Consider the following 12,534-nt stretch of genomic DNA (forward strand, 5'->3'; position numbering starts at 1 on the left):
TTCCAAATGTGACTATTACCTATTTTACGGATTTCATTTAAAGTAACTTTAAATACACTGCATTAATAAATATATTCTAATTTCTAACATTAAATTATTGTATTCTGCATTTGCACTTATTTCATATAGGTAATAAATACTGGGTGTTTAAGGATACAACTCTTCAACCCGGTTATCCTCACGACTTGATTACTCTTGGAAGTGGAATTCCTCCGCATGGTATTGATTCAGCCATTTGGTGGGAAGACGTTGGGAAAACCTATTTCTTCAAGGGGGACAGGTCAGTACACATTTCACATGAGGAAAATAGTTAACTGTTAATAGTTAACTGATTAGTTAACTGAAGTTAATATTTCTACTCTATAATAGACATGTACTGTTGATTAAGAATCTGTGTGAATATAAAGACAAGAATTAATGAAATCAAAAATATTTTTAACATATTTTTAAATAATATTCAAGATAAATCTTCCTGTATATACATAAATAATATGACCTTTGAATGTAGATGTTCTTCCTCTTCTGCATAAGCTTAACATGCTTATAAATCTGTGTAGGCAGTCTTTATGTAATCTTAAAATACGTTTTCTTGTCATTTTACTTAACTTTATTTGAAAAGCACACTTTCACAAAGGCTTTTTTTTTTTTGCTTTCATATTAAAAGTTCAATTTTTATATTTTGCACGCTATTAATTTCCATGTGTATTATCTTACGTATGATTTCATAAGTCATAGATGTTTTATAAGCAGATTAATTCATATCACATAATTCTATAATTCCAAAATTACAGTTTATCAGTATATTCATTCAAGATTAAAAGTATATGGACAAGACAATAAACTACCTAACTGAAACATATAAACAACAACTTGGTTGTCACTTTTATATACGAATTCAGTTTGTCTTTCTTCCTTATAGATATTGTATATTTTTTAATACTTATCAATTTTTAATGTTTTATGTTCTATGTATATTTTTGAGAGAAATTGTTTTGTCCTTACTTACTTCTCCTTTTTCTCCCACTGCAATATTTCTGCTTAAGAAGGGTGGCGGGGCAGGTGAGGGGTATGGGTGTTGATTAACAGGTTTCCATTTCTCTAAGACTAAGATTAGAAAGGGTTTTAGAAATAATCTAGCCCAGGCATAAAATACTCAATTGCTTTAAAGGGTTGGGCAAATAAGAAATAAACTACTAGGTACAGCAATAGTATGTTAAGGCGATAGTAGGAAATGATGGGTACTGTAGTGAACTGGAAAGTACAAATACACTAGAAAAGCACTCAAAACCAGAATCATTTATTTAATTTGCTAGACAAACAAAGCACAGCTTTAAATTAGATTTGGTCCAAGTGCTACCATATTTCAGCCCTGAATCTTGTTCATGTCCTACCCAATGTATAGACACACTCAATTACACTCCACAGTAGGAATTCATCTTACTCTAATCCAACTCCATGGTGAAGTATGACTATGAGACAGTCTTTTCCACTCTCAATAGCTCTAATTCCTACTTCCTTAAGATTTCAATAGTAGTCCTGGCATACCCTCATTCATTTATTCAAAAAAATATTTTGAGCATATGTGTTGTGACCTGTGCTAGAAACAACGACAGGTCTTCAGCTCCCATGGCACTTAACTTCTATTAAAGGAGACAATGGTGAACAGTAAACAAGTAAATGAGTCTGAAACTTTAACATTGAGAAATGCTACAAAGAAATAAATTTGATTTATCATAGTATGTGATAGAGATCATGGGTGGTAAGGAACATTTAGAAAATTAGTGTGGAAGTCAGAGAACGCCTCACTTATGAAGGGGACACTAGAGTGGGGACTTGAACGGGTGAAGTTTCAGCCACATGAAGCTGTCTGGAACAATATATTGTAGGCAGATGACATAGTGTGCAAAAACTTTAATACTGGAATGTTTAAATCAGTTAAAACATTCTGGCTAGAGAATAGCAAGTTAAGTGGTAAAGGAAGTCAAATAGGTAAGTAGGGACCAGATTGAATGGGGCCCTATAGACCATAGCAAAGACACTGGATTTTATTCTAAGAACAATGGAAAGGCATTGGAGAATTTTCAAGAGGAAAGGGAAATGACCTGATTTGTTTTCACAAACATCACTATGGTTTCTGTATGAAGAATGGGCTTCTTGAGGGAAGCAAAGAGAATAACTGGCAGGTTGTTGGAGTAGTACAGAGGGATACGATGGCAGTAGCCGAGACAGAGCAAAAAGGGTGGGTACAGGATATATTTTGAATGTAATCAGAACAAGTCTTTGTTACAGCTTGGATCCTAGAGGTGAGAAAAAAGAAAATTAAAGATAAATTCTAGGTTTTTCACCTGAAAAACTGAGTAGATGGTGCCATTTCAGGAGATAGGGCAGACAGGGGAAAAATACAGGGGAAAGGGGATTAAAAGATTGAAATGTTCATATTTAGACTGAGATGCTTATTTTACATACCAACTGGATGAATCAAGTAGGTACTTGGATAATTGAGTTTGCTTCTCAGTGGAAAGATCAGTCTGAGGTACATAATAGAGAATGGTAAACATCATTAAGAGTAGGGGCCTACCTCAAATCTCCTAAGTATAGAGAGAGCCAGAAAAATAGCTGAAATGATGGCTCTTTAAATAGATCTGTAAAATAAGATTAAAATTTCCACTATTTCACTATTTTACATATCGCCTGGAACTTAGTTCCTCAGATTCCTACTTGCCCTTTTCTTAATACACTATAATTTGATACTTGGATACATTTTGGATCCTCCTAGCATTTAACTCTAAAATGCTATGTTTCTAAATCATCTGTCAGCATCTTCTCACAAATATATACAGGACTCTATTGCCATACTTCATTCTAAGCTTAACTTTTAAGAATTTTAAGATATTTTCAATGAAAGACAAAATTTAGATCCACTTTGGTTTTTACTATTTTTACCACTAATAGTCAAACAGAAGAACAATTTCTTTTCTCCAGCTTAACTTGTGTGTTTATGAATTACTCAATATATGTTTTTAAAATTATCCAACACAGTGTAAATTAATATTTCCAATTCTGCATGTTTAAGAATGTTTCTGAAAAGTATAATTTTTTTTCTAACTATTTGGGTACAAAAATAAAAAAAAGAAGTCATCCTATATGTTTAGTGTTAAGTGTAACTTAAGAGAAGCAAGTAGTCTTGACTCGTAGTACAGAAATGAGACAAACTAGGATGAAGAAATGGCTGGGTCATGTGAAATAACCCTTGAAGCCACTTTTTTTTCAGTTTGAATTCAGTATCCAGCAAGATCCCATTAAAGTATGGCATTCTAGAATTTTCTTTACCATATTTTTTCATAGCAGAGAAAGCATTTAACAAAATGTTGTATACCATTACATGGACAGTTTTTATTTCTTATTGATATGAACATTCCATTTATATTTTCTTGAAATGTGATTTTATGAATCTTATGTGCCTGGCTCAAAAAAGTATTGATGGGTCAATGGATCTATGAGTAATCAGAAGGAGAAAAAAAGGAAAATTATACTTGAGCAATATATCTGAAGAGTTTGAGAGAGAGCACCAAGAGAGTAAGAATTCTCTACCAAAGGAAACAATAACAGTAATGTGCTAAACTATGAATCCAGCAGCATTAGAGTCTCAACTCTGTAACATTTCAAAGGAGCAAATGCGACTAAATCATTATCTTTTAATGCTCTAGCACTGACTGAGTTGAGAGACCATACATACTAAATCTGTGTTTAGGATATGATCATAGAAAACACCGTAATATGCAATATAGAAGATTGTTGAGGGATTTATCCCTCAATGTATGTACAAATTTACTTTAGGGGCGCCTAGGTGGCTCAGGGGGTTAAAGCCTCTGCCCTCTGCTCAGGTCATTATCTCAGCGTCCTGGGATCGAGCTCCGCATGGGGCTCTCTGCTCAGCAGGGAGCCTGCTTCCTCCTCTCTCTCTGCCTGCCTCTCTGCCTTCTTGTGATCTCTGTCAAATAAATGAATAAAATCTTTTAAAAAAATTACTTTATAGCTACAAAAACCTACATAAATTATTGGTATTGTTATATGAACATTGTTACAACTACTTCTCAGAGAACAACCCTGGTTTCTAAGTATGTAGTTAATCTTTCTTAAATTACATACAGGTGTGATCCCATTGTCCCCAGGATTTTTAATTGTTCCAAACCTCTAGCTTAGCAATAGCTTACTTTAAGTTATAGCTTATATCTAAAAATGGTATTTATTGTAAAACATGGCATTATTTAAACTATCATGGAGGGGAAAACTCTACCAAGTAAACCTTGATACAGTACCTATTGTAAAGTGCATTCTGATTTTAGTGATGTAAAATGTGGGGGAAAAAATGTTTCTTAGAATCCAAAAATAAGGCATTTGACTAGTTCTCTCTGAGAGGTTTTCTCTGTGGTCAAGTGCAGGAACCAGTTGATATATATGACTATTGCAAACTGCACTGAAATATTTACTTGAGAGAAGATATCTTGAAATTTTGAGGGTGATCTCAACCACATTAATTATTCTATATTTATCACAGAATGGTCTGTGAAAAAGAATATTCAGGAATATTTTTAAACCAGATGTTCCCATGAACTAAACGTGAATGAAAATATACTTCAAAATTGGTAGGATAATACGCTAATGATTCTGCCAACTTGTCTTCAAAGAGATAGGCCCAATCTCCTTTATATTAGCTCAGTCTTCTCCATGAAGATTTTCCTGACCTTTCCATCAGATCTGTTCTCATTCTCTTGAGATAAGAATCTGCAATAAATACCTATAAGAGGGTATTTCCCTTTTTGGATAAAATCTGCCTTATGGTTACTTACTGGAATACTTCCTGAAACAATCTTTTTCTCTTTTCCATTTAAACCTTGAGAATGGGGGACACTTGGGTGGCTCAGTGGGTTAAAGCCTCTGCTTTCAGCTCGGGTCGGGATCCCAGGGTCCTGGGATCGAGCCCTGCGTCGGGCTCTCTGCTTGGTGGGGAGCCTGCTTTCCTTCCTCTCTCTCTGCCTGCCTCTCTGCCTACCTGTGATCTCTGTCTGTCAAATAAATTTAAAAAAAAAATTAAAAATAATTTAAACCTTGAGAATGGAATGGTTGCTAATATTCCAGATGTTACTTGACTGGATATTTCTAGGGAATTACAGCAAAACCTAATGTAAAAAACCCCATAACTCTGTAGAATAAGAATCTTCCATAGGCCTAGAATTAAAAAAAAAAATCTAAAAAGGACCAGAAAAACTTAATTTTTTTCTGATTTCAGCCAAAGTGCCTAATCCCAAGATAATGCATTAAGTATGTCACTTCCCAAACCTGTGTTGGTAAAACACTAGCTTTAGCAAATGATAAGAGATGTTTAGTGGAAAAAAAGACAAAAGGTTGCTACATAAATTTAAATTTGGAAAACATATTTGGTGCACTTGGAGAAAAGAGTATGGACTAAAAAAAATATATATATATATATTTTTTATTTACTTATTTGACAGAGAGAGAGAGAGACCAGGGGGCCTATGAGAGGGAGAGGGAGAAGCCTGATATGGGGCTTGATCCCAAAACCTAAGCCGAAGGCAGTCATTTAACCAACTGAACCACTTAAGTGCCCCAAGAGTAGGGACTTCTAAAGTCAGATAGAACTGGTTATAAATGTAACCCTCATTGTCCTCTTAGAATTGTCTTCTCTTAGAAGGGGACACTGATGACTATCATGGGTTTATTGTGATTAAATGAGATAATACATAGATCATATGGCTGCCTAAAGTATGCAATATACTGTGAACTATCAATGGTTTCACTCCAGTTTTGTCATTTCTTTTGAACATTCAAGACATAAACTCATTTAATTCTTAGAACATTTTAAACAATAATGAGCCAGGATAGTAGGGCTTGTTACAGTTTATTCATTGGATGTCTAGCAGTTCTGTGGGAGTGGTTCATGGGCCACTCTATGAAGGCATGGGGATCCAAGAGTTCTGACTCTTCACAAGCTTTCCTCTTATCTGGTTCTCCTATCTATACACCAAGGGCTCCAGTCAAGACCTGCCCTAAACTCTATACTCAGATACCCAGTTGCCTCATCAACAATTCTTCCCTTTGATGTCTTGCAGGTACCTGAATTTTACAGATCTAAAGCCAAACTCGTCATTCTTCCAACCAAATCAACTTACTTTCCCCCATTTCCTTATCTTACTGAATGGCAACATTATTCTTCCACATGTTCAGGCCCCAATTCTCGAGTTATGCTCAACTTCCTCCTCTCGCATCCTGCATTCAATACATTAGTAAGCTCTTTGGGATTTTCCTTCAAAATATATCCTAATCTCTTGAATTATCATTAACTCTACAATTTATATTCTAGTCCAAGGTTTACTGCAGTGACATTTGAATTGGTATCCCTGCTTCTATTTTACCCCCTAAGTCTATTTAAATCAAAGCAGCTAGCATATTCCTTTCAAACATAAGCCATAGCTTGAAGCTTCCCTGCTCAAAATCTATGTTGGCTTCACATATCCCTTAGTGGAAAACCAGAGGCTTTGCAATTGTATAAAGGTCTATCTAATCTTAGATTCTGGTTCCCACTCTGACCTTTTCTTCCATATGTTAACTCAATCCTAGTCGCCCTAGCCTCTTTGTGGATGCTTAAGTACTCCAAGTTTGTGCTTGCCACAGTAACTTTTCACTAACTAGTCCCTCTACCTGGAAAGTATTTCTCCCAATAAGGTATGTGTCATACCTTATTCCTTTCTGCTCAAATGTCTGATAAAGAAAGGGCTCCCTGTCCACTAATTAAAATTGCTTCTCCATATTCCTAGCTAAATTTACTGCTTGTTTTTTAATCTTAACACCTCCTATCACAGTATGTATTTACTAAGAAATTGTTTTATTGCCTATGACCGTACATATCCTACAATGTAAGACTGATGAGAGCTGGAGAATATCTGTTTTGTTCAAAGTTGTATCTCTAACACCTAAAATATGCCAGGGACATAAAAGGTACTCAGTAAATATTTCTTAAATGAATAAATAAATAAAGATTCTGCTAAAGATGATTCCCAAAAAAAAGTGCTCTGCTGCCTAAGCAAGTTTTATAAAAAATGATAAAAACCTCTTGTTTATCCATAGATTAGTGATAACTTAAATATATTTAGCAAGCACAATGTATTTAGCTAGAATTTTTTAATTAATTTTAACAGACTGAATAAATATACAGTAACAATACTCAATTTTAACATGTGCAAGAAAGGAAACAGAATGACTGCTGTTTGTGTCCACTGTCTTTCTAGTGTTTTTACTGAGTCCTGTAAACCGTTAACAATAGTATACGGCAAGGAGTCAATGAATACTATTACTGTGTATACATAATTTCCTTCCCTATGCACTTTTTTGTTTTTTTTTTTCTTTATTATCCTTTTTAGGTATTGGAGATACAGTGAAGAAATGAAGACCATGGATCCTGGCTATCCCAAACCAATCACAGTCTGGAAAGGTATCCCTGAATCTCCTCAAGGAGCCTTTGTGCACAAAGAAAATGGTATGCAGCACGTACATTATGTATTTCATGAGTTTACTATTTCAACAATGAACTTTAATTTTTCACAAAGTTAATTTAAATCATTAGAAAGTACCATACTAGGGCTATCATGTATTATATTTACATGAACTATCCATCCTAGATTTATGTTTAATATTATGCTCCAGATGTTTTCTAACCTCAGCTTATTTCAATTTATGAGGAAAAAATAGAGGCAATTTTTTAAAAATGGAGGGTGTGGATACCCTCAAAGCAATATCACCTATTTTTCTATCAAAATGCCTATAAAGTTAGTAACAGACATACAGGGGACAGAGCTGGTCACAAGGAAGGCATTTTGTACATATGGGCTGAGACACAAAGATACCTGGCAATTGTGCATGTTGAAGATTTTAATTTTTCAATGTCATCTTTGGCTTAGAGTGTCAGCAAACAGGGAAGATCCCAACTCAACACAATCAAGCTAAGTGACTGTATGATTGCTTAATAACAAGAAGCAGAGCAGAGAGCTGCCCCTGTTCCTTGTTCTCCATCTCGGGATTTGAGTTTCAGCCAAGTGAGGGAGAACCCATACACTCCTATCTGTTGGCATATGTAAAATCTCAACATTTCTCTCCTCATTCAGAAATCAGTAAATAGGAATAAATCATAATAATAATTCAAAATAGGATTTATACACAATATTCCAGAACAAAGGAAATAAATCATTCTAAAATATATACAAAAACATACCCCATCAAATGATTTGTAATAGGAGCCATAAGAAAATGATATACCATTTGAGTCCTCAAATGATATACCATTTTGAGTCCTCAAAATGAAAAATCTGTAACATATATGCAACAAGAATAAAATTAACATCACTTATAAAAACACAATTAAATACATCAGTTGAGGAAAGAACAAAAAAGTTAACTGAAGAAATGGGAGGAGAATGAAAAATCAACAGCACCAAGGAAGACTACAATTAACAATCAGCATATTGCCAGAGTTTAAGACAACTATACACTGAGTAAACACCTGAAGGAACTGTGACCCAGGATCAATAAACACCAGTCAGAAAAGCCAAAGTACACAAGCTGTATTTTGACCCTTGTTATATGAAATGACATACTATATTCTGTATGATAGTGCTCCACATGCAGTATGCTACAGGGAGAGGCAAAGTAAAAAAGAAACTTGAAGCCATGATCATAGCACTTGTTGAGAATTATCAATTTTGTGTATATTCTATTGGTTCAGAAAAAGTTAAGAGAGCCTGTATGTGATCAAAGCAGAAATCCATAGATGAGGAGAGATAAAGATGAAGACATAGCTGTCAAGAGGGTATCAATAAGAAAATGAAGGAAGTAACAGTGCAGTCACATTGGAGGCAATTAATCAGATCAAAATAGGGCCCCAAACTCAAACTATGCAGGTGAGGATGAAAAGAACAAAGAAATAAAAAAAGAAATGTGAAAAATGATCACATGGAGGCAGAAAATTGAGATCACCCCTATGAATTATAGGTGTCACCACGGAAGAAACTAGAGGGAGAGGGGATTTCTTGAGGTTAGAATAAAGGGGTTTATTAAAGCCCAGATAAAACCAACTCTAGCTAATATTTACAGAAGTCTTACCACTGCTTTAAACTGTCGTCAATAAAAGCTATCACATACCATACAAAAATAATGCAAAGAAAATTCAACCAAGATCTTAACTGCAGTGTTATTAATTCTAGGAAGTTTGGTTAATAATTTCTTATCTTTATTAATATTTTATTATTTTTATTTATTTTTTTTTTTAGATTTTATTTATTTATTTGACAGACAGAGATCACAAGTAGGCAGAGAGGCAGGCCGAGAGAGAGAGGAGGAAGCAGGCTCCCTGCAGAGCAGAGAGCCCGATATGGGGCTCTATGCCAGGACCCTGGGATCATGACCTGAGCCGAAGGCAGAGGCTTTAACCCACTGAGCCACCCAGGCGCCCCTTTATTAATTTTTTAAACTGAGTTTATCTTTTAAGATAAAAATAACTTTTAAAATAAGTAGGGGCACCTGGGTGGCTCAGTGGGCTAAAGCCTCTGCCTTTGGCACGGATCATGATCTCAGGGTCCTGGGATCGAGCCCCGCATCAGGCTCTCTGCTCAGCAGGGAGCCTACTTTCCCCTCTCCTTCTGCCTGCCTCTCTGCCTACTTGTCATCACTCTCTCTGACAAATAAATAAATAAAATCTTTTAAAAAAATAAAATAAAATAAGTAATAAATTATTTCAAAAGATGGAAAAGTAGACACAGTACACATAATCTTAAATCCTTATCACATTAATGGTTTTCATTTTCCCTGTTTCTATCTACAAGGCCACTAATACCTGAGATATTTTATAAAATTATATATATATATATAATAAAAAAAAATCTTCTTGCTACCCACACCCCATGATTTTTCATATTCTTTTCCACCTGAATATTTAGTAATATCCTGTATAAATCAGTGAAATTGTGCCGGGAAGTATACTCTGAACTGAATCAACTCTTTCATAAACAGTTTCTAAACAACCTTGAAACAGTTTCTGAACAACTATTTTAAAGTCAGAATATGTAATTATATCCTTTTTATGTTATAGTAATACAATTAATAAAATACTATCAATTTTTACAAAGGTGAAAATTTTGTTTTGTACAATACAGGACTGAGACTGCCAAGATCATATTTCCATGAGCATTTCCCCATGATCTTCCCACCTCAAGGGTCAATTTCAAAAGAGGAAAAAAAAAGTTTTCTTATATTCAGAATTTCACGGTTTCTTTTCACATAACAAAAAAATAACTTCGTAAAATCCTGACAAACGAAGCATTTTGGGAGAATCAATGCTTACAAGTGAATAGAAACTACAGATGAAACTGCAATATATCTATGTCTTCTGGACCTTACCTGGTCTAGCCCCCTCTTTGATATCCCTCAACACTGAACTCACTCTTCATCTTTCAGAATATTCTCCTTGAATATCTTTTTGTGATTACTCCATGCCTTCTACTCAAATCTCATATTATAATGATCAGTTTATATGCTCATTATCCCCTCTAGTATAAAGTCTTTGAAGGTAGTTCACATACTAAACATTCAATAATTACTGGTCATATAAATTAATTTTATCCTTCCATTATTCTAAAAATTCCCTCCCTCAAAGAGATTTTTCATCTGTCTGAAGCCTTGTTCTGTGCAATAGCAATATCAAAGAATCTGGAAGGCTTTGGTCTATCAACAGCAAATTCTCCACTTTTTATTATCTACAAATTTCATGCTTGTAGCTTCTTACCTTAAATTCATATTTTATACAATTTCTTCCCTTAGGTTTATGTAAGAAAGATAACAAGTTCAAATTATTAAGTAAATACATTTATACTTATATTTTGACCCAAAGTAATTCCCTTTAAGTCTATGCACATGAAATTTGATAGTCATAAAAGTTGGAGATTGTAGAACACTGAATGTTTTCTCTGGTCTATTCTTCCATCAATGTAGGAATTTCTTCCTTGGAGTCTTCTACTTGTAATTTTAAACAAAGAAATGAAAGTCCACAAATTCAGCAACTCAGCTATAAGTGTTTGAAGGATATTTTTCATATTAAGGTGGAATGTGCCTCCATATACACCTACTGATATTAATTCTGCCATCTTCATAAATATGAACACTTGTGCTACTTATTGAATGACTATCATATATCAGATATACTACATAAATTCACTATATAATTTGTCTAACATAAATACCTTTTTATGTCATTTATTATTATTGATAAATGAGGAAGTTGGCATCAGTTTAAGCAACTTATTCATAATCATAAAAAAAAGGTAAGATTATATATTTGAGGTTTGAAACTAGAACATTCTAGCCCCACTGAATGTGCTGGAATGCATTATCTCCAAAGAGGAAAAGTTAACACCTTTCTCTACGGTGTATCATTAAAGTAACTGATTATTTGTCATGTCTGGTTAAATTTTTTATCTTGTCATACTAGACAAATCCAGGCTTTCTCAGAATGTATCTTCCTGAGCCATCATCCTCCTGCTTTTCGCAAAACCATCTTGATTTAACAGTTTTTTTCATTTTTCTCTTTACTTTTAGTCTTTGAAAATGCAATAATCTAAATGAGATTTGACTCATGCAGAATATAGTGGAATGATTTCTTCCTGGCACTCATTATCTGACTATGTTTTAAGCAACAGTGAATTTTTAACAGATACTAAAGTTGTAGTAAAGAACTGCTGCATCCCCTCTCCTTCAAATTGTTTCTATGTTAATTGCTGTCAAGCCATACCACCTAGGTATTCTCTATGCCTTCCTTAGAAAATGCAATCTTGAGGCAAATACAAAACACTATTCAAACGGTTGCATTTCATCTTGCTGATCGCTGTTAAAATAGTTTTGACTCTTGATTCTGTTGACTTGCTGAGTCCCTACTCCCTATGCTCATTCTCTGTCAAAATGTACAACTGTGATTCAGACCTGTATTTCCACAACGCAAAGTTATTCATTCACATTTTTTAAATACTAATTAACTTCTTACTAATAAACACATAAAAGTGGAAGACAGAGAACACATAGACACTATCATCCAGAGACATCTACTAAGTTAGAACAAGACAATTATGATGGGCAGTGTCTTGTTACATTTTAGGACTAAACACCAGAAAAGTCACGAGTAAAATCTGGTCAAATATGGGAGGAAAAAAAATCACCACATAATTCATTACAGTACCCACTGAATTCTTTCTCAGGATTTCTCAAAAAATAATAATTCAGGTAAGAATTCATCTGAAGTTGCTATTCTTAATAAGCATAACACCTACAAGAATTTAACATCAAAGCTGTTCTTAAAAAGGACAAAAAATGAGTACATCAACATTTCTTCCACCAACTGCTGTTTCATATTTCTTATTACTGAATGAGATGAATATTGTGGGATCAAAGTTTGACAGATTCCTATTACCAAGATTG

The 12,534-nt window shown here is 34.2% G+C and overlaps 1 protein-coding gene across 2 annotated transcripts in view; it reads left to right on the forward strand.

Moving 5' to 3' along the window:
- The window catches only part of MMP16 (matrix metallopeptidase 16), a 294,522-nt gene that overhangs the window by 269,538 nt on the left and 12,450 nt on the right, over nt 1-12,534 (forward strand). For both annotated transcript variants that reach the window (XM_045063143.1, XM_004766971.3), the window contains exons 8-9: nt 130-280; nt 7,440-7,555. In XM_045063143.1, the coding sequence (XP_044919078.1) occupies nt 130-280; nt 7,440-7,555 (267 nt within the window). The remainder of the gene's footprint in view (nt 1-129; nt 281-7,439; nt 7,556-12,534) is intronic.

Source organism: Mustela putorius, unplaced genomic scaffold (assembly GCF_011764305.1).
Source record: "Mustela putorius furo isolate JIRA1106 unplaced genomic scaffold, ASM1176430v1.1 tig00003846_pilon_pilon_pilon, whole genome shotgun sequence".
NCBI lineage: Eukaryota > Metazoa > Chordata > Mammalia > Carnivora > Mustelidae > Mustela > Mustela putorius.